Source organism: Chenopodium album, chromosome 11, assembly GCF_948465745.1.
Source record: "Chenopodium album chromosome 11, dcCheAlbu1.1, whole genome shotgun sequence".
In the NCBI taxonomy this organism is placed as follows: domain Eukaryota; kingdom Viridiplantae; phylum Streptophyta; class Magnoliopsida; order Caryophyllales; family Amaranthaceae; genus Chenopodium; species Chenopodium album.
Genome location: NC_137844.1, coordinates 8,505,586 through 8,533,465, shown reverse-complemented (window position 1 = coordinate 8,533,465; position 27,880 = coordinate 8,505,586). Strand labels below are relative to the sequence as shown.

The 27,880-nt window shown below is 35.4% G+C and overlaps 3 protein-coding genes across 4 annotated transcripts; 1 reads left to right on the top strand and 2 right to left on the bottom strand.

The window, feature by feature from the left end:
* Window positions 1–1,579: 1,579 nt before the first annotated feature.
* On the top strand, window positions 1,580–19,455 carry LOC145567332 (formin-like protein 20). Of its 2 annotated transcripts, none has more exons than XM_081626592.1 (17): window positions 1,580–2,399; window positions 3,020–3,723; window positions 3,808–4,029; window positions 4,109–6,780; window positions 7,103–7,232; window positions 9,612–9,683; window positions 10,729–10,827; window positions 11,002–11,043; window positions 11,308–11,388; window positions 11,500–11,550; window positions 11,638–11,719; window positions 12,558–12,652; window positions 16,564–16,635; window positions 16,711–16,827; window positions 17,754–17,822; window positions 17,906–17,972; window positions 18,423–19,455. In XM_081626592.1, exons 1-17 carry the CDS (start codon window positions 2,327–2,329, stop codon window positions 18,572–18,574), a joined length of 4,800 nt encoding a protein of 1,599 aa, XP_081482718.1. In that variant the 5' UTR covers window positions 1,580–2,326; the 3' UTR covers window positions 18,575–19,455. The 2 variants fall into 2 exon arrangements, with proteins under 2 accessions (XP_081482718.1, XP_081482719.1); XM_081626593.1 differs by having other exon boundaries at window positions 17,911–17,972; window positions 18,423–18,559.
* A 3,229-nt stretch (window positions 19,456–22,684) lies between these two features.
* On the bottom strand, window positions 22,685–24,623 carry LOC145568471 (pentatricopeptide repeat-containing protein At3g49170, chloroplastic-like). Its single transcript, XM_081627894.1, has one exon. It carries the CDS (start codon window positions 24,569–24,571, stop codon window positions 22,685–22,687), a length of 1,887 nt encoding a protein of 628 aa, XP_081484020.1. The 5' UTR covers window positions 24,572–24,623.
* A 1,669-nt stretch (window positions 24,624–26,292) lies between these two features.
* On the bottom strand, window positions 26,293–27,615 carry LOC145568470 (uncharacterized). Its single transcript, XM_081627893.1, has one exon. It carries the CDS (start codon window positions 27,599–27,601, stop codon window positions 26,555–26,557), a length of 1,047 nt encoding a protein of 348 aa, XP_081484019.1. The 5' UTR covers window positions 27,602–27,615; the 3' UTR covers window positions 26,293–26,554.
* Between the last annotated feature and the right edge of the window lie 265 nt (window positions 27,616–27,880).

Sequence of the window (27,880 nt, the reverse complement as noted above, 5' to 3'; positions counted from 1 at the left end):
GGTGTAATTAATATTGATTTTAATTTAATATTTCTATTTTTAGTCATCTTATCCAATGCGATCGGGGCGTTAAATAAGAGAACTAAAAGTGGATATTAAAGTAAAATTAACATTAATTACATCGATCGTCACGCGATTTTGTCATGCATTCCAAACTTTATATAGTACTAATTTAAGTAATATGTATACTAACTCTGTTAACTTATAGTTGCAACTTTGAAATATTTCATGTCTCATAAATAATACTTCAAAGTTGCAACTAAGAGCATGTTCTCTTCAGCTTATTTTCAGTTCAGTTAAGTTCAATTCAGTTCAGCACCAATAAGTTCAGTTCAGTTCTTAATTTCCTTCTCTCATAAAATATTCAGTTCAGTTTAGCTCATTTTAGTCAATCAGAACAGACCCTAAAAGTTAACGGAGGTAGTATTAAGTACTCCGTGGTTATCTAATGTCATAGGCGCTTGTTAGCAAAATTCTTAATAAAATACACAGTAAATGGATTTAACAATATCTCATACAATTATAATTTTTTTTTAAGTATATAAATCTGAAATTGTAATTAAAGTGGAATATGTAAATAGTAGAAATGCTGTAAAAAAGAAAAATGGAGGTGTTTAGTATTTTGATATGTAAAACAATACTAGTATATAGTTTCTCCGTTCACTCTTAGTTGCAACGTTAGCCTGATTCGACATGACTTTTAAAGTTTAGCTCGAAGTGAATTTGATCCAAAAAAGCCAAAATTTTTTTGCTCGAAATAAAGGAATTAAACACTTATTTTGCTCTAAACTTGGCCTAGCCTAAAGCCTTGACTCGTAACTGGCCATTTTTTTTTTTATTTATTTATCAAGACTCAACCCGTCCATGATTAGCTGATTAGTTCTTTTATGAATGAGATAGAAAGATAATGGAATTCCCACCTTTAAAGAGCCCCAAATCCATAACGGAGTTGAACCTTTGACCCTGAAATCACGAGATCAATATTTTTACCAAAAAGCCAACCATTACAAATCAAACTCATCTCTACAATAGTTGGGTAAAGTTGCGATAAGAAACAACATTTTCTCCGTTTTAAAGTTTACTTCATTTTTCTTTCAAGTCGCTCCTAAATAATGCTCTAATTTTTACGGTAAAAATAGCATGGTCCCCACAACGCATCTCTACTTTATTTAATATCCCACATATTAAAAACCAAACATATTCATTAATCCATGACATGAAGTATATTTAGAAGTATCAAATCATAGATACAACAATCTTTAAGAGACAAAGGGAGAAAGGTAAATTTCACCATAAGTCAATATGACTACCATCGACCGGGCCTTAATATACGTAAGCAACTAGGCCTAACTTCCATCAATCCATCATCATAGATTCATTCATATGTTCAAAACCTTGTGCAAAAATTGCAAAATTAAAATCAATGAATGACAACTTAGCAACCAAAAACATACCATTTGGCCATATTATGTATTTATATCTACTCATTTAAAAAACCCATAATTCTAATTATACAAATACATGATCTTGCCTGCCAATTACCAAACTTTTATTTTATAAAATACCACCACATGAAAAAATAAAAAAGTCTGCATTCTTCTTCTGACATTAATCCCAAAATTTAGCTTTTAATTTTCTCTCTCCTAAAACTTTCATCATCCTCTGTTTTTTTGTTTTTCCAGACTCACTCTCTCTCCTCCATTGTTACACCTCACAAATCTCCATTTTTTCTCCTCTCTTCTCTGTAAATAATTTTCCACGTGTTCATCAAATTACCCATCTTTTATTATTATTTTTATTTATTATTGGGAGTATTATTTTACCAAAATTTGTTGTTATTTTTTCAGAAGAAGAGGAGAGAGAAATTTAGAGGGAGAAAAATAAATAAAAAAGGGGAAGTCTAAGTGAATTCTCCTTTTCAGTCCACACTAAATAATATCCCCTTTTTTCTTTCTTCTTTCCCATGTGATTCTGATTGCTCCCATCTTATGAAATCATCATTTTCTTAACCCTTTTTATATTTTTGTCTAATTTTTGATCCACCATATTTAATTTATTATTATTATTATTATTATACTTTATTTTACTCAATTACATTCTGGGTTCTTCTCGACTTTTAATTTTTCTGGGGTGGTTGTTGAATTCTTCTTGATTTGATCATTTTATCCAATTTTTCACCAAATTTGATAAATTTTGAAGAGGGGTTTGATTATTTAATTCTGGGTATTTTTTTAGCTGGATCGCAATTGATTGGATCTGGATTAGGGCCGGGTTTCATTGGAATTAATCGTTTTGGATCCGATTTTGGGGAAAACAGCGCCATCCCATGGCGCTGTTTCGTCGATTCTTCTATAGGAAGCCACCTGATCGGCTTCTCGAAATTTCTGAGCGAGTTTTCGGTTAGTTTTCTGAATTTAATTTTGGTTAATTATTTGTGCAAATGGTTATATTTTTCTGGGTTTGTTTGAATTATGAGTTTTGTTTAATGGGTTGGTTTTGTTTTTCTGTTATAATGTGTGTAAGTGTTGAATTTTGTTGATCATTGAGCTGAAATGCTTCAATTTATGCTGATTTTGATGCAATCTGAGGGGTTGTTAGGGTTAGATTTGGTTTCCATTTCTGGGTTTTTATGTCATTGTCATTTTTAGGTTGTTGGCATTTGACATTGTGATGTAGCTTGCATAATTGAGCTGGTTTTTTGGCTTGCATTCGACTTCTTGAGACGATTTTTGTTGTTTTAGCTACGCATAGTTGATTGTTAGGGTATATAGTATTTGAGGTTTTCTGTTAGCTGAACTTTTAATGTAGTTCTCATTTTAAATGGGATTCAATTAGTTTATGATGCTTTCTTCTCTGCTTAGAAGAGGATGTGGAAACTTTATGAACTTAAGAACTTATCTTTGATTTCTCTTTAGTTAGCCTTTTCTGTTAGTTGAGCATGTCAATTATTTTTTTACATTCAATTCTGCAAAAGGGTTGTTCGTTTGCAATAGTAAATTGGATCGTTGTTCCTTTTCAGTGTTTGATTGCTGCTTCTCCACGGATGTGTTGAATGAAGATGAGTACACAGAATACCTTGGTGGTATTGTGACACAGTTACAGGACTACTACCCAGATGCCTCATTCATGGTGTTTAACTTTAGAGAAGGGGATCGAAGGAGTCATATTGCTGATATATTGTCTGATTATGATATGACGGTTATGGAATATCCTCGTCAATATGAGAAATGTCCTTTGCTTCCCCTGGAAATGGTTCACCACTTCCTGCGCTCCAGTGAGAGCTGGCTGTCGTTGGAGGGACAGCAAAATGTATTGCTGATGCACTGTGAAAGAGGTGGCTGGCCTGTCCTTGCTTTTATGCTTGCAGGCCTTCTTTTGTACAGAAAGAACTATTCCGGTGAGCAAAAAACACTTGAAATGGTCTACAAGCAGGCCTCGAGGGAACTACTTCAGCTTTTGTCTCCTTTAAACCCACAGCCTTCACAACAGAGATATCTTCAGTATATATCCCGAAGAAGTTTAGGCTCAGATTGGCCTCCTTCTGACACACCTCTCATTCTAGACTGTTTAATACTTAGAGTACTTCCTTTGTTTGATGGGGGTAAAGGCTGCAGACCAGTAGTTCGTGTTTATGGGCAGGACCCTTTAACCAAATCTAGCAGAAGTACTAAGCTGTTATTTTCATCTTTAAAGACCAAAAAACAGGTCAACCACTATTCAGAGGTAAAGTCTTATATTTTTGCCCACTTAATTTCTGATGATGATTTAATAGCTTTAAAGACCTTATCTTTGGCTAATTAATTGCAGACAGAGTGTCTCTTAGTAAAATTGGATATTCGTTGCCGTGTTCAAGGGGATGTGGTTTTGGAATGTGTCCATCTATTTGATGATTTAGCAAGGGAGGAAATTATGTTCAGAATTATGTTTCACTCTTCCTTTATTCGGTCAAACATTTTGTCTCTTAGCCATGAAGAAGTCGATATCTCATGGGATGCAAAGGATCAGTTTTCTAAAGACTTCAAAGCAGAGGTAAGTTGTAGTTGTCCTTTGAGATGCCTTTTCTTCCTCAAATGATGGGAGTTGAATGCATACTTATTATCTTTCTCAGGTACTCTTTTCGGATGTTGGAGCAGTTCCAGTTATAACCACTGAGCTACAAAGTGATGATGACAATGAATTTGATAGTGCTTCACCAGAGGAATTTTTCGAAGCTGAAGAGATATTCAGTAATGCTGTTGATGCCCAAGATGGGAAGACTGATTTGGATTCTCCTTTAATTCATGATAGTTCTGCCAATGAAGTCAGTAATATAGGACAGAAAGAGGATAGAGAGCCACCTGCATTTGTAGATTGTGCACCAGAAGCGGGTGCTCGTAGACGCAACTCAAAAGGACTATTGGAGCTTGAAGCAGTGAAGGATATAGGTCTGGATGATTGGAGTAAAACATTGCATCGGGATGTTGAGTCTGATCCTAATGCTGTCAAAGACATTCTTATGGATGATACAAATCAGAAAGAAGATGTTAAATGGGCTGTGGATGATATCATTTTGCATGAAGAGAAACATAAACATGAGGTACACTATGATGATCTGAATGAGGTGAAGGACATTGCTTTGGATGGTCTAGATAAAGAGGCAGACACGACGATTGTGGTTCCAGATGTGCTCATAAAGCAGGATATCAAGACTGATTTTGTAGATGGCAACATGGTGGGGGAGCTGGATAGCAAACAAACTGTAGAGGACTGGGAAACAGAAAAGAGGTCTGATAGCAATAGTCCACAGCGAAAGTTGAGTGGTGATCTTACTAAGCTAAAACAAGAGAAAGTCTTGCAACCTTCACCCAAAAGGCCCCCTACATTTAACCAAAAGTCAGCTTCTGATTCTGCTTTGGGCAAGCACAGAGGAAAACAGCAAGAGGTAGCAGGGGATAAGTCTGGAAAGCAAAAACCAACTGAACATCGGTGGATACCTTCAAACAAAGGCTCTTACACCAATTCCATGCATGTGGCTTATCCATATGCTCGGGTAAACAGTGCACCACCTTCTCTAGGAAGTACAAAAAATCAAGTGATGGACTCTGGTTCTGGTAAATTGAAGGATCGTGCTGCCAGCACTGATCTTGGGTTTGTTGCTTCCAGTATCGATAGACGTCTGCATAAATCTCAGGATGCAAAGTCCGTAAGACCTGTCGAATCTGCAAAAGTTTCTCGCCTTGAAACTCCTGATGATGGGCTTAGCCAAGAAGTTTCTAGCCCTATATGCTCTCCTCGCTCAGATTCTTCATCATTGGTTGATCCATCCTCTCACACTTCAGCCGAGTCTCATGAACTTAAAGAAGAAACAAAGGCACCCTTACCCTCGCCTCCCCTATCTACTGTACAATCTTTTTCATCATATATCCCAGCTGTAGAGGTTTTACCACTACAAAGACCTCCGCCACCTCCGCCGCCACCTCCTCCACCACCTTCTGTAACTTATGTCAATTTTAAACTGTCCTCTTCAATGCCTCCTCAATCATTGCTTCCTGATTCTGCTAAACAATGTGGAGTTACAACCATGCCTCAACTAGCACCACCCCCTCCACCACCCCCTCCGCCTCCCCCTTATTCGAGAGTCACACCTTCACCATCACCCCAAACGATCCTAGCAACCGCACCCCCACCGCCGCCGCCACCACCGCCACCTTCTAGTTCAAGTAGAATGTCAGCACCTTCTTTTTCACCCCCTCCACTATATGGTGCTCCTGCTCCTTCCATCCGAGTAGCCACACCACCACCACCTCCACCTCCACCTCCACCTCCACCTACTAGACGCGAAATGCCACTCCCTTCCTATGGTGTGACTTCCTTACCACCTTCTTATGGAGCACCTCCACCTCCACCTCCACCACCACCTTTTGGGGGTAGAGTCGCTTCCCCACCTCCTCAACCTCATGCCCCTCCACCACCACCATCACCACCACCGCCACCACCACTACCTTTCGGGAGTCGAGGCCCTCCCCCATCACCACCAACTCCTGGGCTCCAAGCCCCTCCTCCGCCACCGCCACCGCCACCTCCAGGGGGCCGAGCACCTCCCCCACCACCGCCACCTCCTGGAGGCCGAGCACCTCCCCCACCACCGCCACCTCCTGGAGGCCGAGGACCTCCCCCACCACCGCCACCTCCTGGAGGCCGAGCACCTCCCCCACCATCGCCACCTCCTGGAGGCCGAGCACCTCCCCCACCACCGCCACCTCCTGGAGGCCGAGCTCCTCCCCCACCACCGCCACCTCCTGGAGGCCGAGCTCCTCCCCCACCTCCGCCACCTCCAGGAGGCCGAGCCCCACCCTCACCTCCACCACCTCCTGGTGGCGGAGGCCCTCCCCCACCTCCACCTCCCCCCGGAGGCCGAGGCCCTCCCCCACCTCCGCCACCTCCTGGTGGAGGTCGAGGCCCTCCCCCACCTCCGTCACCTCCTGGGGGTGGAGGCCCTCCCCCACCTCCTCCTCCAATGCGTCCAGGAGGACCACCTCCGCCCCCTCCCCCTAGAGGTGCTGTTCCGGGTCCACCAAGACCCCCAGGAGGTGGACCACCACCGCCACCGCCATTTGGTGCAAAAGCCGCTCCAGGTGTACCTAATGCGCCTCCAGCGGGTAGGGGTCGTGGGATGCCACGTTCAGCACCAGGAACTGCACCTAAAAAAACACCCCTTAAACCATTTCATTGGAGCAAAGTGACGAGGGTCTTACAAGGGAGCCTTTGGGAAGAATTGCAAAGACAGGCAGGGTCCCAAATGTAGTGTATCTTTCTTTCTTTTCTTTTCTGCAATAGCATATATAGAATATATTTTCCTTCCATCGTATATGTCAATTTTGCTTGCATGTTAACTGCCTTTTTGAGTTTTTCCATGGGTCATCATTATACTGCTCGTAATCCTTTTTACTTTGGAGTTACTAGATGTCTATTTCTTTCATGGGTCATCAATTTACTGCTCATAGTATTTTTTTCGGTTTGGAGTTATTAGATGTCTGTTTCAATAGTGGAACTTTTCTGTTTTATCTAGGGCTGGTGTATTTTTGTTATACGTAAGCATTGATATCATTCTTTCGAATTTAAGTGCTGCAGAATTTGACGTGTCAGAGATCGAGAAGCTTTTCTCTAATCAAGTGTCAAAGCCTGCAAGCGCAGGAGGGAAATCTGCTGAAAAGAAGAAGGCTGCTGGATCCAAACCTGAAGTTATTCATCTGGTAATGCAGTAGAAATGGCATATTATAATCCCTTAATTCATATGTACTTGAGGCTTTTTTTTATTTAGTTTTTATTTCCTTTTTTTTAATTTTTGTTTTTAAAAGTGTGTATGCATTTGTATTGTTTATATGTTTATGTTTCTGAAAGACTTGGTTATTAGCTAATATTCCTAGTAGGTTTCATTTAACAACCCAGTACAGAGTTTGTATTTGTATAGAATTACTCTATTGGCAAGTGTATGAGCCTATAATGTCGATGTATATAGCATGTGAGAAGATATCACTTGCATTCAGGATATCAGATCTTTTGTTTTCTATGCCTACAGTTGCCTATTTTCTTTAGTACATGAATGGATGTTCTTAGAAAAAAAATAAAATTAAAAAGATCCTAGGATGTGTCATTGCTTGGTAAGATCTCCTTTGTTATCACTTGGGTAATATCAGTGTGTGTGTGTGTTTGCAAAATTATATCAGAGCTGCAAAATTTATGAAGACCTAAGCACAACTACCCGCAAAAAAGTCCAATGTCTGGCAAGTTGATTTGATTTCCTGTATTTTCGTTGATTGGTGTGAACCTCTCATTCACTCTTTACTTTCTTTTCTTCTCTTCTTCATTTCCTCCATTCTCTTCCCTTAAGGTCCCCAACACTACAACTCCATTTTTGCACATGCAAACAACTTTCACAGGATCAAACTAAAAATAAATAAAAAATGCAAATTAGAAATGGAGATCAAGAAGATAGTGAACCAAACCATTCAAATCTGTTAAAGAAGAGAATGTCAATTATAAGAAAGGGCGCTGATAATTGGAATTCATTTTGTGGATATATTTTCCACCATTTTGTTTGCTAATCATTTATAATTTAAAAAATTGGGAAAAAATTCAATTACTTCAACATGCAAACAAGCTTTAATTAATAGTGGGAGAAGTGGGGTTTTTGTTAAAAAGTTAGGCATTGAAGTTGACTTTTGACCAAGCCATCAATGGATATTTTGTACAGTGGGAGGGGGAGGTTGATTTTTCCCTTACATTTTTGGATAAATGTGTGTTGCTGCTGATCAGTCTAGACCTTTTAGGCTGTTACCTCCTGCAATTTCATTCTGAAGGCTACTACAGGTCAATTGTCCAGCAAATTTGATTGTGGAGATGGGGTAAGAGAGATAATTGCGGGGGAGGAAATAGAAGATAAAGGAAGGGAAAGTAAGAAAATAGAGATTAAGATTCAGAGTTCCTGTTTCCATGAAAGAATATAATGAGGAAAGTTAACAACTTTGCCATAAAGAAAACTAAGTCAGCTCTCTGGGAAATTGACCTTTTTTCTGCCAGAATGTCAGTTTAGATGCCACTTCACAAACTTTATATCCTAGGGAAAAAAATTATTAAAGGCAGTCGTTCATAAAATAGAGGTTTTAAGGTGTTGCATGGCAAAGAAAAAAAAAAAGCTGAAGACAACTAATGAGTGGTGGATCTTTCATTCTCCTTACATTCTCTTGTTTAGAATACCTGTAAGTACATAATCAAATCTTGCTGCTCAGAGTGCTCACTCCTGAAGTCTTAACTGGGATTCCCCTGTGATTTATTAGTATCATTATTTGTAGCTATCATGTTTCATAATAAATCAGCAATAGAGCTGCTGTTCTGTAGCGTTGTGGTTGTAGACTAGTTCTTTTGTTGTTGTGAGACTTTGTGAGGACAGTGATTTTTCGATTTCAATAAGTAAGATATACTTTGTGTCTTCAAACAAATTGATCATATTTTTTGTGAATGATCCCCTGATTTTGGGGGTAGTGAGTTACACGTTTAGATTCATGGAAAATGTTATAGCCTTTTTTGCCCCCATGAGCTCATTGGCCGTATAAACAAAACCAATATGAGAGATTACTTGCTTAATTTATCCCCTTTTTAGTAAACTTATTGCTTGTTTAGACGATCCCGTTTTTCTGTATATAGTGATAAATTTTTTGGCATGAAGCAAATGGGAAATAATTTTGACCGTCCTTATGGAAAATCAGAGGGAACTGAACAAATCTTCTAAGCATGGATTTCAATTTAAATGTGGATGTCATGGATGAGTAACAAACATAAAGTCTGATGATCACAGCCTATAACTTTCTATATCCTGATACTTATTCAAGTGAGAAGATAATATGCAAGGGATTACTGTTGGCATGGTACATTCGTAGTCTTGCACTGAATAGTACACCAGCTAAATTTATGTTACCATGAGAAGGGGTTTTCAATCCTTGTGGTGCTCATTGGTTATATTCGATGCTAACTAGTTATGATTGCAATTTTAATTTCTCAATTGTCTTCACCTTTTTGTACTTTGCTTGTTGCTTGGATTCAATCATATTTATATGTCTAAATGCTTGCTGCAGATTGATCTCAGAAGGGTTAACAACACAGAGATTATGCTTACAAAGGTTAAGATGCCACTCCCTGATATGATGGTATGCTATAATTTTCTTCATATATATTGCCATTTTATTGAGTAATGAGGCAGATTTTGTAATGGATTTCAATCAGCAAGTCAATTTATGCATATATATTGAGAAAACCATGATCCACGCTATTTAAGTAATCCGTTGCCCAACTTTGATAAATATTAAGTATGTCCTTAAATCTATTTAAGATAATTGACTGTACACCTACGGACCTACCCTTATATTTTGGTGTAAAGAGAGGATTTGCAAGTTGGTGATGAATTCTGTTAATATTTGTGAATGTATATACATATCTCGATGATAATTGACAATCATAGTGGAGTGGTTTTGATGTATTTTTTGAATGGGATATCTTTCATTCTTGATATGTTCAGAACAGACTTGTTGTACAGAAGATAAAAAACATAGCAGTCCTTTTGTCCTTTGGATGTATAAATAGTTATTTTTTCTTATATGAAAAATGTTCTTCAGACTTTCCTTGACCTACTCAAACTCTCAAAGACATTGGAATGCAGTTATGAGTTGTGAACTTATGTTGGCTCTCAGTTTCATTATTCTTCTTGCACCATGACCACTATGTATACAATTGTCAGATTAGTGAAATTGTGTTGCCAATCCTGCAAAAGCTAGTAGAGTTCTCCTGGAACTGCACTCTCTAGGAAAGCTTTTACTCAATGTTTGGCTATAGCTGTGAATCAATTTTGATGTAGATGAATTTTAATGTGATATCTTCAAGCTAATATATGTTATAAGTTATACTGTTATACTCACCTTTTCTTTTTAATATATCTGTGTGTGTATATGTGTTGTTAAACTTTCCATAGATGTTAAAAATATTAATCCATGTTGCCATTTTGATTAAGGCGGATTTTGTGCACTTCTTGCATCCTCTTGGTTTAGACAATGAAGATTTAATCTTGTTAGTTTCTTAACATTTTCACTTTTTTGAGAAGGTACTGTGGGGAGTATATTGTGAAGGGATAAGCAATTACATTGTCTGTATTTATTCATGCCATGCTAAGTGTTAGTGCTGCCTTAATCTATTCCGCAGGCTGCAGTACTTGCTATGGATGAGTCAGTCTTGGATGCTGATCAGGTGGAAAACCTAATTAAGTTTTGTCCCACTAAAGAGGAGATGGACACTCTAAAGGTTAATTTTTTGATCTTTGAACTGAAACATTTTTATATTTCCTTGTTATTGCAAGTCTTCTGCACCATTATCTTTGATTGGGAATGGGTTTCACATGCTTTAATAATTATCCTAGAGTAGTTCAAATAATTTTGCTGAAATTGTAGTTTTGACTTTCTTTCTATTGCTTTGTAGAACTACACTGGTGATAGGACAAAGCTGGGAAAATGCGAGCAGGTCTGTAACTATGCATTTTTGTTTGATTAATAAAACTTTTAATAGAACTTTTCATCTATTGATCTTAATTACATTTGTGGATCTTTGCCTTCATATTGTAGATGCTCAATTGATTATAAGCTTCTTTTCCTGGTCCTAGCTATCTTTTAATGACTTTCCCTTTCCTTGCTCATTTTATTATTCCCGAAGTCTGAGATATATGCTTACTCTGAATGTCACTTGTGACTGTTGGTTTGCTTACTTTCTCTTCTTTGTGTTATACAGTTTTTTTTAGAGCTCATGAAAGTGCCGCGGGTGGAGTCAAAATTACGAGTATTTTTGTTCAAGATTCAGTTTAACACACAGGTACTTTTGTTTAGTGGGTTGCATTGTAATAACACCATTTTGAGCACACATATGTGGCCTTGCTTGGTGTACCATGCAGAAATGTGTCATTGTACCCCTTACTTTTTGCAGGTTACAGATTTCAAAAAGAGTTTGAATACTGTAAATTCTGCATGTGAAGAGGTACATTTCGTTTGCACAGATGCCACTTTTGTACTGTTTTCATGTATGTCCTGATCTCTTCACTTGTGCTTTCTTATATTTAACTAGGTGCGAAATTCTGGGAAGTTGAAAGAGATCTTGCAGATGATTCTTAATCTAGGAAATTTATTAAATTCTGGAACTGCAAGAGGTATGAATACCAATTTAGTAATGTGCTTCTCCATTAAGTTTTTACTACATTCTTACTTGGTAGACATCTATTGGTTATACACTATCCTGGTTGATTTATCTCTATGAAACTCATATTTGCTGCCCTTATCAAATGGTCAATATAAGATCTGTATTAGAAGCATCTTTTTTCTCCTTTTTTTCCCTTAGCAGGCCAAAGTAGCATCCTGCTGCTTTGATCTAATTGGTGTGGGAAGAGTGGAAAATATACACTTTTTTAGCCAGACTTTTAAGCGGCTGATTCCTAGACTTAAGAAGAGCTCTTTGCCAATTTGTAATTATGCTGCCTCTTGATCTGCAATGTAACCTATGTGAGCTGTGTCCAGCAAAATTGGACTGATCTCTAATTTTAACTATTACCTATCAATCAGATTTGCGCCCAGATTTGGGTTGATTTTTGTGAGGCCCCTTGTTAATCCCATCTCCATCTAGTTCGCTAAGATAGTGCAGACATCTTTGCCGGATATGCATTACATTGTCAACATGGTTTGTCTCCATTAATATCCATAGTGAAATTAATACGGAGTAATTAGGATCTTAGTTTACCATTATCTCTTGCTTATGATTTTGGTTGCTGCCTGACTATTCTTCAATTATATTAACAAGTCTATGTATGTGCGTTTATCAATTGCCATAATCACAAGGGCAAGACTAGTTTTTTAGACCAGGCTGACTAAGCCCAACCGACTTAACCAAAAATAAGGAAAATAACCCTAACAAACTATTTGATTTTTTATTTGTCGAGTGATGAAACTTCTTTTGATATTTTGATTGATTATTCAACTCTTCATATCTTATAGGATCTGCGGTTGGCTTCAAGTTGGATAGTCTTTTGAAACTAACAGATACTCGTGCAACTAACAGCAGGATAACACTTATGCATTATCTTTGCAAGGTATGTCCTTACTTCTTTTCAAGGTTTTGATGTCTTTGCTTGGAACAATTTGTCTTCTACTTGTTCATTGTGAAGTAGCCAGGCCTATTTCAATTGCTTGGAAAAGGCTGTGTATGTTTGATTCTCCAGTCCCCCAGACAGGAGCCACATGCACTGCATGTCGGCGTTGATTGTTTAGTTCTATGAACTTTAGTTTGGATTACCAATTTAGCCTATATTTCTCTGATTGTAATGTTTATGACCATTTTATCATGGTGTGTGTTCAATGTATTGGGGCTGGGTGAAGGGATCTCATCTTATAATATCAAGCGTCAAATGATGGGAGCTATATATAAGCATTTATTCGAAACTAATGAATGAGATATCAAAATTAATCAAATAATAGTCTTGAGTAAAAAGTTATCTCGTCCAGGGATTTATATAAAAAGATTAATAGAGATCAATCAATCAGAAGAAATATACTTATATACTTATACATATATATTAGCACAAAAGATCAAACGGTTTAAAAGGTCTAAGATCTTTCCAACCTTACATATAATCAATCCAACCGTTATAAAGGTCACTACATACTAAAATAAGATACTTTATCTAAATTGACGACATTTGCATAGAGTCACTATATATAAAAATAACATAATTATATCAATTTTGACGATATTTATACAAAGGTCATTTATATACAAAAATAAGGTAATTATATCAATTTTGACTACATTTTGAACCCTATGAATTGGGTGAAAGTAGGATACTCCAAATTCGGGGGTCAAAGAGTTTTAAAAAACGTTCTTGGTGGAAAAAAATGTGAATGAAAGATCCCATTGAATTAAATTGGGTCCATTACATAAAGGTCACTGTGTACAGAAATAAGGTAACTATATCGACTTTGAGTTTTTTACACTATTTACATAAAGGTCACTATATACAAAAATAAAGGTCACTGTATATAAAAAATAAGGTAACTACATATATAAATTTTGACTACATTTACATAAGGGTCACTATATATAAAAATAAGGTAACTACATAAATTTTGACAACATTTACATAAGGGTCATTATATTCAAAAATATGGTGACTAAAACAAATTTCACAACATTTCTATAGAGGTCACTATATACAAAAATAAGGTAACTATATCAAATTTGACAACATTTACATATAAGTCACACTATATATAGAAAAAACAAACAGAGAATACTGTTCAAGAACGTCATAAAAAAAAATAATTATAACAACAATGACACTATATCTTAATAGGATTATATGTTAATAAAATTAAAAATCACTATATGTGAACCTATGTAGAATTCGAACCTACATTATTGTGTATACACAATGCTCTACCGATTGAGATAATAGGTTTCTAGCACGCGAAAACAAAACACTAGTTCATAATACTGCACAAAACCATTTCGGAGCCCCAATTTGAGTGAATGCAGAATATACTACATACAACGTATAATCAAGTGATCTGGGGTACGATAAATAATACACATACATCAACTTATTGTAGTGTTTCTTTTTTTATTCTTTGAATGATAGACTTGTTATCCAACTATGTGAAGTAAGAATCTGGGTTCTTAGAATGGCATAGGATAAGTTTCAACTTATCTTTTACTAGATTTATAAATCATATTTGCGTAGCACAAATTCTTTAAATTGAAGCCACAAACTCACAACACCAGGCAAAAAATAAGCCAACTAGCCAAGTATTGAAACTTGTTCACTTTCGTATCTTGAGTTAACTTCCCAAAGTGAGCTTTTAAATCATCTTCCATCATCATATAGTCCCAAAAAAAAAAAAAAAAAATTCAAACTACTATGACAATATGGTAATCATGAGCCTAAGTGGTGGCAATCGACTAATCGAAGCCTTGTAAAATCAAATTCAGAGTTAGTACTATGAATGATGGAGTCTAAAATGCATCAACCTCCAAAGAAATTTTTCTGTCCATTACAACCTAAAGCAAGAGCAAACATCATAATAGCAAGATCTAAGGACCTGCTAATCTCTCTCCTCCTGCTACACTCCATGCAATAATAAGATTTTGAGGAATTGTTGGTACTCTAAGATCTCTTATTAACAATACTATCCAAGTTTACACAAATCAAGCTAAAATCAAACTAAAATCAAGCTAAAATCAAACTAAAATCAAGCTAAAATCACACACAAAAACCTAATTTATACAAATTAAGATAAATTACACAAATTAATCACAAAGAATGTCATACGAAGAAATTTAAGTTTTATTTGAACATAATTAAACAAGCCTAGGCCTGCTAATCTCTCTCCTCCTGTACTCAGCACGAACACAAACCATATGCAAAATACACCGAAATTCGTATTCAACAAGCCACAACCTCAACAAAACCTCCATTTTCTCATCGGAGCTTAATATCATCATAATAATGGCAACAAACACAATATTAAAATCGTGAAATTTATATGGAACAAGCCACAAACTGAAATTAATATCGAACCTCAAAAAATTCGAATCGGAAAATCAGTTTGATTAAAAAAAAAAAAAAAACTTAGAAAATACAAAATCAAACATAAATATAGACCCACAAAATAACATCATAGCTCAAAAACAACAATTTGAAGAAATTAATTTGAAATTAAAAACAAATTCACTGATTTAAAGCTAAAATAAAGGAAAATTAATCAAATAACGTAAAAATGACTACATAAAGCGAAATCAAAAACGATTTACTTGATAGACCGTAGACGATAATGATAACGAATTTGATGAATAATCGAAACTATTACACTATGATTTGAAGAAGTAGCATGAAATTTGAAGAAGAATCGAGAAATTAGGAGAGAGAAAATAAAGCATGAAAATGGAGGAGAGAGAAAGTTAAGGCTTTTGTTTGTAATTGAGAGAAAAAAACCAACATTCAGATTTGATATGTTAGTGGTAGATTATAATCTACGGTCAAGATCTTATGTTTTCAGTTTTCAGCTTAAGATTGGTTTTCACCTGATCCAACTCCTATATATATAAAACCTGTGCGTTGCAACACTTGCAAGGGGTTAAATCTCGTGTTTTCTAAATCGGGTTCTATGTGAAATCTTGTTATTTTATAGTCCCATATCCTGCCTTTCTTTACAATTAGACACCTTTGCATATATTTTTGTATCTTCTCTTGTTTGCCTTTGGAGTGCTTGGATAAAGAAACCGCAAAACATGCCCAAAAGAAGTGTGTGAACTGTATATAGATTTAGGACCTCTTTGATACTAGGGACTATTAATCATTTTACTAGATCTAGATTTGACTTGGTGTTCTGATGGATTGAACTACAAACATCCAGAAACCGAATATGGTAAAAAATCTAATAAGTTTTAGATGCAGTGTTTGACGGTGGCTGTTGAAATTGTTTATCTGGTACGCACCATTGAATAAAGTTCATCACTGTTGCTTTGAATCTGTTACTTGGATGGATTCATGTAGAATCTAGCTATGAGCTGGGCTTAGTTTGTTGTTTCGTTTTTGCTTTGCTATTTTTCAAACTAAAAGACAGAACTCTTGGGACATTGGAATCTATTCTTAGACATCCTGTGTGCTAGTGGCTTGAATATGAAACCTTTACCTCTATATTTTAATGTCTTAAGAGAATTTGATATTTTGCACAATCATAGCTTGAAGTCTATATAGAAAAATTGCATGTGTACATAAAGTGAATTTGCATGGGATCTGCACTGCCTGTTGAATGATTACTATAAACCCATGTAGCTTTATTTGATGACTATAAATTGATAATGTTGAAGGATTTCTAAGTTTTGGGAGTGTTAAGAACCCTTGAATGCTACAGAGAATGTGTTACCTTCTCTGATCTATTATTTCTTCTTCTCCTTTTCCTTTTAATTTCTAGTTTCCAGTTCATAATAGTTGTTATTTTTCAGTTTGTAGCAGAGAAGTTTCCTGCACTGTTGGATTTTCATGAAGATCTTCTAAGCCTGGAAGCTGCAACAAAGGTTTTATTATTTTTCATTATGACAACTCTATGGTAAATAGTTGATTATAGGCTGAGTTACAGCTTTTTTTTACAGATACAATTGAAGTCCTTGGCAGAAGAAATGCAGGCTATAAACAAAGGATTGGAAAAGGTTAAGCAGGAGTTGTCTGCATCTGTTAATGATGGTCCTGTTTCTGAGGTTTTTTGCACGGTACGGATTTTTGTTATGTGATGTTTGAAGTAACTGTCCTTCATGATATGACATCTGGTACATCTCTCCAGTTGACTTTCTATCCCCATTATCCTTGGTACTTTAAGTTTTCTTTATTGGGGTGAATTCCTACTCCTTCCCTCCCCCCTAACTCTTCTTTTGAGGTTGTAACACTTGAAGTGTAGGAGCTTTTTTTGTTTTGACTTTGAAGTTTAGATAGAAAAATCCTAGAGCTTTGAGGAGATTCAAAATCCAAACCTTTGAAATACAACCTTAGTTACAATAATGATCGCTGGGACACAACCATTCCTGCCAGTAGCGATATTCATGTCGTAAAATTAAGTTTGTTGATTTTGAACCTTCCTGGTTCTGCCCACGAGCTATTTTCTTTTTTTGTGCGTTGTCTTTTGATGTTGAAATGATGAATTCAATGTTAAGAGATCACAACTGTCGGGGAACTTTTGCTTCCCATTCTAATGCTGTGAAATACGTTTGTTTCAAAATCCTCATACATTTATTTTTTTAATAATTTTATTGTTTATTCTTTATTTGATTTAATTTTCTTGGGCAATTTCACATTACGGTTAGTTTCTAGATACAATACAAGATTTTCTTGATTTTTTTCACTACTGAATCAATTTAAAAAGAAGAAAATTTTGCAGTCATTTTATGTGAATAATACATTCTACATCTTAATGTAGGTAAAATAATTTGTCAAAAAAATCTTCAAACAGTAGCACCTTATTTTAGTTTTCCAGTCAAAGTAGTCAACTATCAGGAGATTGACTGATATTTCCCTCCTTTATACTTGTATTTTTTATTATTATTATTATTTATTTATTTGATATTTTGTCCCTCTCTTTCATTCTTTCTCTCCCTTTTTTCTTTATTGTATTAACCTATATTTACAATTATTATTGTTACAGACTCTGAAGGAATTTGTCGGTGTTGCTGAAGCAGAGGTGGAATCTGTGATGAGCCTTTACTCTATAGCGGTATTACTTTTTCTACTTTTATCTTTTCTATGGTGCACTGCATTCATGCTTTTCGTTCTTTTGTCTAACTTATTGGGAGACAGGGTAGAAATGCGGATGCACTAGCCTATTATTTTGGTGAAGATCCTGCTAAGTATCCTTTCGAGCAAGGTATCATTGAAAGATTCAGTACTAGTGGGTTTTTAAAGCTTATTGCTTGCTTGTTTAATTGGGTATGTCATAGAAAATGATAAATACACTTATCTTAAGTACCATTTTTGAGCGAAACCTTTTCATTTTCACTCAACTACTCAAGGCCTGCAATGTGTGTTGAAGTAATGTTATACCCATTTCATTGTTGCTTCAGACTGCAGTCCCCAGTATATTAGCACTTCCTTTCACCGTGGCTGAATTTGAACATATAATATAATTATAAATTTATACTACTTTCCGTAATTTTCCAATTTTTTTTTTTGTCTATCACAGAAAAGCTGTCTGGTGATCATGTATAATTGCAAACTCTCTTTTGTTTTCCACATAGTCTGATTGATTGTACCAGACTTGCAAATAGCATTAATAAAAATCAAGTTAGCTCATGTATTTTCCCCTAACTGAATGCAGTTGCACAGACTCTGTTGAACTTCACAAGATTATTTCGGAAAGCACACGATGAAAATTGTAAACAGGCCGAATTGGACAAGAAAAAGGCCCAAAAAGAGGCTGAAATGGAGAAGGCAAAAGCAGCCAACCCATCAAAGAAGAGTGAAACGTAGTTGAAAGAATGACAGTTCTCTCTCGTGAAGCCCAGAGTTGCACCATGGATGTAAAGGCCTCGTGCAGTCTCAGTAACCCAAAAGCAAAATCAAGCTTTTGTTGCCACCATTTGCAGTGATAGTGAAAGATGTTTCAAGGTGATGCAGAATGAGAAGCAGTCCGTCAAGGCCTATTGAACCTTCGGACTTTTTGTCCACGGAGACCTTGGGTATGTTCAAGATGGGATGCCATGCAGTCGGTCACATGTTTATGGCCGATTAAACTTTCAGATGTATACCATATTATCACTGTACAGATACGCCCGTCCCTCCCAAGGGGTATTATCTCACCATCAACTGCAAAAAATGGTCTGTAAATTCCTGTTAAGAAGGGACACCGGCAGATGATGCTCACTTACCAATTATCCTCCGAAGCAGATGCCATCAGGATGGTGACCTCCAATGCTCATCTTGTCCTCCTGTGTCCATGCGACCTTGTACAAAGCTCTAACCTGTAGGTAGGTAGGTAAATTTTTTTGTACCATAATATGTTTTCTACCTATTTTTTTTTTCTCTCAATATAATCAAATAGTTAGTGTTTAGAATAGGAGGTATAACAAACAGTTTTGTATAGAGCTTTAGGGCCATAGAAAGGGAGATTAGGACATTTAGGAGGTGAGTGGTTTCGGTATTGTTCATCATCCTTCTATTTCATTCAATGTAATTGTAATATACTGAGAGTGTAGAGTTGGGAGATGGAAAATCCCTTGTTTCTCCCATTCAAATAATTAGCATTTCAGAAGCAGGATCGGTTTTTTTTTTTCTAATCTTCTATTAAGTGCGTGTTTGTAATCTTAGTGGTATATTTAAATAAATCATACATATCTCTGCTCTAAAGGCCATTTTTGGTTTGTTGTAAAAAGATCATTGAAAGTATTGCAAAAGTAAAAAAAAAAAAAAAAAAAAAAAAAAAAAAAAAAAAAAAAAAAAATTCTTATGGTACAGAAGTGAATTTATTGTCTGGTTGCGCAAACAAAAGCCCTTATTGTTGGCTCCTACTGAGCCACTGAGGTAAGGAGGTTATCTTGCTGAAACTGTGTTAGGCTGTGTAATGCTGAAACTACGTCGGGTTGTGCCATGTTGAATACTAATAACTCTTACTCGGCCACTGACGGCCAGTGCCACCGCTAGATAGCGTTTTGCTCGGAATTCTTACACTTATATTAACGTCGAAATTTATTTATTTTCATGACCTTTATTATTGCTCCATCTTTCATTATTTGTTTGATGCACAAAATTCAGCTTCTAACCATTATTGAGACAATCAACTTGGGCTTTCTTGAAGAGAAAGAACGAAAGATCCTGACTTATTCTATAGAATCAAGTAAGATATTTGAATATTTGTTAGTGGGTTGTGATTGTATCGTATGAACTAGTAGTAGGGTCAACTACACCTAATTATCGGACCAATAATATCGTGGTTGTTGATTTCATTGGAGTTAATGATGCTTTATTGTTTGCAAAATCATAAGATATGGGGGAGAACCGACTAATTAAGTAAGATGGTATTACAACTCACTTTTTAAGTTAAAAAGGAGAGGAGGATGAAGTTGCAATGATATTGTTTATACGGGTAAATTTTATTTAGCTATTAACTATGCAAGTTTTCTTGTCGATTGGATAGGAGTCCTCTTAACCTCCTCACATTCAAAAGGTTTGTACCTCATTTGATAACTAACTCACTCTAGAACGTTTTATGTATGGCTGACCATACCATATAACCAATTATAAAAGAATAAAGTAAACCCCTACAACACTGATCGAGTAACTCTTATAACAATAAGTAATTAACTCCTACCAAATATTAAATGGGTGACCCTCATGATGGCTGGCCAGACATTATGACCAGCCACATATAAAAATATTTGATTATCATTCATTTGTTATCTTTATTCCATGAAATTCAAAAATGTTTAGGATCCATTACCCGCTTTTTACTTAAATCAACCTTACTATTTTATGATATGCTTTATTTGAAATTCCTTTTTAGGTAAACATCTTTAATTTTATAAACGAAAGTCCTTTTCAATTTAGCTAGCTGTCTCAACTTTGAATACAAAATTTGTGGTAAGGGAAAATCTTGCATTTCGTATGAGGAAATATTAATTGATTTATGGTATTATTGGGAGCGACATTATTCAAGGATAATTATTAATGTTTCGCACTAAAAGCATACGTTTTCATATATGATTTATCCCCGTTTTCTTGAGTTCTACTCAATTATTATAATAACAAAAAACAAGAAAAACACAAATGGGAGAACACTGGTACTGTTAAATACTTCGTACTTTGTATAATTAGGTCATAAAAAGTGGAATGACAGAAGACAAAATATGAATAAAAGGTTGATATAAACGGAATAAACTAATAAAGCCAGTAATAAAAAATGTTAGATTTCGGAAAAACTCCTCGAATTGGAGTGTGTACCATTGATCAATATATATAGAGTTTACAATACTAGTCTAGTTAGGAAATTTAGTACGATAAGGATACAGAATATACATAAAATATATCCTATCTCCAACAAATATTATCATAAATATAATATCTATCACACCCCGCAGTCATAGCGGAAGGAGGTCGTACGCTAAGACTGGATCTAAACTCCAAAAACAAGTCTCGTGGAAGGCTTTTAGTGAAAATGTCCGCGAACTGATATCTGAAAGGAACATGTAAAACCCGAACGTGACCCAATGCAACCTTTTCTCGAACAAAATGAAAATCCATTTCCACATGTTTGGTGCGTTGGTGTTGTTCCGGGTTGCTAGAAAGATAGATAGCGTTGTCATTATCACAATATACAATGGTAGCCCGACGAAGAGGACATTGTAGCTCTAATAAAAGATTACGAAGCCAACAAGCCTCGGAGACAACATAAAATCTATCCTATCTCCGACAAATATTATCATAAATATAAAATCTATAAAAAAAACATATGAAATAAAAAAGTGAGTAAAACTTGAAAAAACATATTGTACTCCGTAGAAAATACTACGTGAGTATGGTTTTGGATGTACCTAAGTCCATGCATATACGAGTGAATAATAAATTGCCACTCTTCTGGTCATAAATAATGAATAAATTTTAGGAAATTTTTATTTTTAGAATTATTATGCTATATTTAATTCGCGGACAACGCATAATTCTTCCAAAAGAATATAGTAATGCTTTATTTTAATCCTTTAATAAAAAAAAATCTAGAAGATAGAGCAATAATCACTTGAATTTGTCTCATGCAATTTATATCAAAAAAGCCTAAATCTTAGCCCACATCACATTAAATAATTGTCTTAATTCATAATATATGATTGCTAAAAAGCCTAAAGTTTTGCTGTCAATGGCATTATTATAACATATCGAAGCTCTTTCTTGGCTTTTAATTGGAAAAAATAAACCCTTTATTCGTTTCCCAATAATCAACGTTAGTCCTATATCACTGCTTCTAGTGTTGATTTTGCATATAATGTTCACTATTCTTTTATTATAACCGACAAACCGTCGGTATGATGCTATTGCTTGTCAAACATGAAATCAGCTATGCAAGAAATTGTTTTTGGAGATTATGTTATGCAATTTGTCAATATTGGTACGATATGCATTTAAGGGTAACTCGAATGATCAAACAACTATGTTAAGTCAAAGATCTACTACAGAGTACTATTTTTTTTGCGGATATGTACATACACTATCTATTTATTGAGAATAGAATATGATCGTTCCATATTGGATTGTTTACAAGTCAATTGGAATTGACTTTTCTGTTATTGCATAGATAAGGTTGTGTACATCTGGACCTCTACATTTTTAGAATGAGAGACTTCTTTTTGAGGTCCTTAAGGGTTGTTAAGTATTTGTGTTTCTTACTTTCCTCTTGATCATTAAAGCGGCCTTAGAAGTATATAGCTCAGATTATAACTTATATACAAAGTAAAAACCATTACCAATTTACCAACTCACATCCAAGGCATAACCTATATCTTGACTCTTGAGATAATGCAGTAAGCTGACAAAGGAAACACGAAGTAGTTATTCACTCAAAGAAGAAAGCATAATGCAGCAATTTAAAACAAATTATATCATCGCGCTAATCCTTTTGATAATGACAGAAAGATTCTCAATCACCCTGTAAATTTCCTCTGTTTTTGGATGAGACCTGTCATTATACACAAACTTACAGGTTGATCCTCCTACTTCTACCCAACTACATCCTACTTCTTTCTTCACATCCTGTTGTTTCATTGCCGTTCTAATGTTTTCTGATTCATCCCATAATCCCTTTGCAGCATATATATTCGATAAGAGCACGTTCATCTCTGCATTTGAAGGGCTAGTTTTCAGAATCTTTTGCGAAACTATCTCTCCAAGCTCAAAATTTCCGTGTAATTTACAATAGTTCAATAAGGTTTCCCAAGCATAGGATGGAGCATCTAATGGCATTTGTTCTACCAACTCATAAGCTTCATATAACATGCCAGATCTTCCAAACAGATCAACCATGCACGCATAATGCTCAGGCCGTGGACTAATATGCCACTCGCTTTCCATAGACTTGAAATAAATTTGTCCTTCTTTAACTAGACCTTGATGTGCACAAGCAGTCAAGAGGGCTAGAAATGTAACATGGTTAGGTTTACAGCCCGACTGAATCATAGAAGAGTGAAGCTCGAGTGCCTGACCTATAGATCCATGGTATGCTTGAGCCACTATCATGGTGTTCCAAGTCACAGTATCTTGAAAATCTATGCTTCTGAACAAGGTGGCAGCATCTTTTATCAGCCCACATTTGGAATACATAGATATAAGTGAACTAGAAACCAATACATCATGCACATAACTAGTCTTAATTGTTTGTAGATGGAGTGCTTTACCCCAACCATGCAGAGCAAGTGAACCGCATATAGACACAATGGTTATGTACGTCGTTTGATCAGGCCTAAAGTCTCGTCTTTTCATTTCCGAAAACAAAGACAAAGCTTCCTCTGTTTGAATCCCAGAAATCAATGTATTCCAAGAAGCTGTATCTCTCCGAGTCATAATATTTTCGAAGAAGTTTTGAGCATTTATTATATCTCCCTCCAGGACAAACCCATATAGTATTGAATTAGATGAAATGATATTCCTCTTTGGCATCCTCCCATACAAATTCAAAGCCTCTTTTAATCTACCATTTTCAACAAACCCACTAATCATACAGTTCCAAGCAACAATGTCTTTATTTGGCATTGCTTGGAATAATTTCAAACCCTCGTCTACCATGCCATTTTGCATATAACCTCGGATCATAGCAGTCGAAGCTTGTGCATCCTTTTCGAAAGGAATATCACCAAATAAGGCCTTCGCCTCGTTCATTAACCCTGCTTTTGCATAACAAGTTAGCATACTAGTCCACGAAGCCAAATCACGCTCAGGCATGCTTAAGAATAACTCATACGCCTCTTCAACACATCCCATTTGAACATAACCACTCAACATCCTATTACAAATACCGACATTTCGATTATGACATTGATCAAATAATTCTCTAGCCTCATTTATTCTTCCATTTTTTATATACCCATTTAACATTACATCCCAGCAAACATGGTTTTTCAATTTATCCGGCATCTGATCAAACAAAATTCGCGCTTCTTCTAACTTAGCACACCCAATATACCCACTTAACATTGCAGTCCATGGAACTAAATTCTTGGCAGGCATAACATCAAACATACGACGAGCTTCATTAATCATATGATTTCTACCAAACCCAGAAATCATACAGTTCCAAGTCACCACATTTCTCTGCGGCATTTCATCGAACAGTTTACGTGCAGAATCAATATCGCCACTTTTAAAGCAAGAAGTAATTTTTGTGTTACATGAAAATGTATCATGGTTTCTTGATGAGATAATTGAACTATTCCCTAAACTGCGAAAGAAACCATTTCTTCTTGCAAAGTGCCGAAATTTTGAAAACATAGTAACTGGAAATGTGTTTCAGAAGAACTGTAACTTCCATGTGTAAATACAAAGAGATGATTTCATAAAACTATACTGGTAAGAGTATAATTCTAAGTGGATTATACGATTAATGGATACAAGTATATTTTTTTGGAGTATATGGTTTACCAACTTTACTTGCTCTTGGCTAGTAGAGAGCAAGGATGTTAGTCCATCACTTCATTTGTTGCTTATAGTGCAACTGTACACATGTTTAATCTAAGGTGACGGGGTAATCAGACAACATGTTACTCGTAACAAAGGAATACCCCTTTCGTTTTTTTTAGATACATCACTTGTATTTACACGGAATTTTAAAAAAGTTATTTGCTTTAATATTATATTGGGAAAGTGAGGCAAATGGGTGATTAATTTATTTTGATAAAAGTACAATGTGGGTCATGAAATAAATAATATGTAAGAGAGATTGATTTATATAATTATATAAGTTGGGACCATGAAAAAGAGAGGAATTGTTGCAAGTAATACATAATGGAGGAAGTATTATTTTGTATTTTTATTTTATTTATTATTATTTTTTTTTAAGATGCAAGCGTGTCAATTTCGAATGATTGTTTTGACTTTTGTCAAGATTGAGAAACCATATTTCATTAATCTTCTCAAATTGCAATGGTTAGATTTTTGCCTTATTACATTCTCCGTAATTACTTTGAATGGAGTATTATTTCAGAGTATGTAAAAGTGTTACAAATTAGTCTAAATTTATATATTTATACGTTTAATACATCAAATTTTTATGATGTTGACCAATAAAATTTTAAAGGTTTTAGTAGTAAAAAGTGCATATTAACAAACGTAAATGTCAAATCGTTATTGTTAAGAAAACAAATGAATTACTCTACATCGTATTTATTGTGTATCCTATTAACTCGACCGAGAAGGTTAAAAAATTGACAAATTTCAGTAATTTCCTATCACCTCTTCAGCCTTAAAGAATACCACAACTCAATAGTTTTGGAAAAGTTTTGCAAGACATTTCAACATAAAAAGGTAGCACATTATGTTCATGTACCTAAATTTGTTACATTGCTAAGCTAACTAACCAAAAAAAAAAAAAAGGTTAAGTATCCCTTCAAAATTCCGCTGAAAGGGGTATGTATAGTGTGATTGCATAAAGTACCAAATTATAAGAGATTAAGAGCCTTGCAAATCACTCAACCAACCTCCACCTTATTTCCATTAAAAGCCAAAAACTTTAAAAAATATTAAGTTAAAAAAACAAAAATTAATAATGAAATTTAGTATGACCCACAATTTTTGCTAAACATGGTAATTATGAACCATCACACACCTGAGATGAATGAAACTTCACATGTTAATATCAAGAATTTTATGACAAATTCCTTCTTACCAACCTTTCTATTCTTAATCAACCTACTCTTAATTTATTAGGTGAAATCTCACTTCTTAATTAATTATTCTGAACAAAACCATTCAGAATCATTAAAAGATCATGCACTATTTTAAACTTAATTTTTAAGCAAGTCAAACCCATCATGATACCCTCAACTCCAAGAAAAATTGGATTAAATTCTTTTTTTTTTTTTTTCTTTTTCCCAAAGCGTATAAAGAGCTACAAAAACAGTGAGGTACATGAAATTCGATTCTAAATCTTCAGCTCATCACATTGATTAACACTTTTAAAAAATTACCAGCTAAATTACCGATACCCATAAAATAATTCGTAATAATTGTGCACGAAAAAAAAATTCTTCATTGGATGTATAAAGGAAACTTGTATAGAAATATGAAACCCAATAATTTCATTGAATTGATGATTTTATCATCTTTGCATCTCTTTTTGTATCAACTCTATCCTTTTTTCCACTTTAATTTCTCTGTACAAAATGCTCTCTTTTCAATTGGACAACAATGCTTAAAAAAAAATGTAAAATCTAACCTTTTTTTTTTTTTTTTTTTCTTGAATCAAATAATAAAAACTTACACAAATCCCTCCAATGCTTTCAACTTTTCCTCATTATAATCATAATAACAATAATCATCAACTTCTGTCACGCTAACATCTTGATCATTGACAACATACCCTTGTACAACTTGTTGAACGTAACGTTGATCGTTTTGGCAACATTGATAGAACATACAACTCATGATAACATCAAGAACAACGAGGATGGAGTATAGGTAAGCGATGAGCACCCCCTCGAAGGCCACGAGCCATAACGAGGTACTAGTATTCGGGTGTTGAGCTGTTGCGATTATTCTGAAATGGAACAAGGCCTCCACTGCGGCGAGGCCTAAATTAGTAGGCACGGCTAAGGCCAGCGCAGTGGAGGTCTTACCCCGAATTGAAACACAAGCTTTTAGTATAGATATAAATCCGCCCCTTCTCTCAATTCCTGATGAAACCAAGGCCAAATTACACACAACGAAAGAATTCGCGAGGATTATTGAGTAAAACACCGCGCCAAGAGCTGATAAGAAGAGCACCCATCTGGGGGAGTCGAGTTGGAACCCTTCTAAGAAATTGAATGCCAAGAAAAGGAGTGAAAAACATGTTGCATTCGCGGCGAAAATGATAAACGTGTTGCAAAGATAGGTAGAGAGAATAGGGTGGTAAAGGGCTATAAATGATGAATTATTATTATTATTATTATTTGTAGTTTTTTTGTAGGAAAAAAAGTGTATAATTGAGGCTTTGGCTAATAAAAGAAAAGAAAGTGTAAAAGGAAGGGTGACTATTGAGGAGGAAATAGTTTGAGAGAGTTTAAGGCTAAGGAGAGTGAAAAAATCAGAGTACGGGGGGAAACCAGCGGCGAGGAAGACCGAGTGGAGGCGGCCATAGACGGTGGGGAGGAGCGCGAACGAGCGAGGCACGATAGCTAAGGAGATGAGGACGGAGATAGAGAAAGGTAGAGCAATCAAGGCAGCAACAGAGGTGAAAAATTGGTAGTGTTGTAAAAAAGTATAGATTGATTTTCTAATGATTTTTGCTGCTCTTGCCATTGATATTGATGGATTTTCTTCCATGGAAAATTATAATTTTTTGAGGTGATTTATAAAGAGAAGTTGTTATCTAAAGAAAGTGATGTGAAAATGAAGCGAAAATGATGTTGATGTTAGCTTAAGAGTTTTTCAAGTTATATGTATTTTTGTTGGTATATATAATTTCCTCTGTTTTTTTTCTTTTTGCTCTGTTTTTTTGGGGTGTAAGGAAGGAAGTTAGATGAAGAAATAAGCAAAGGGGTTTTGATGTTTGTTCCCTTTAATAATATGCAAATGATGGGAATTTCTCTCTCTAGTTTTGTG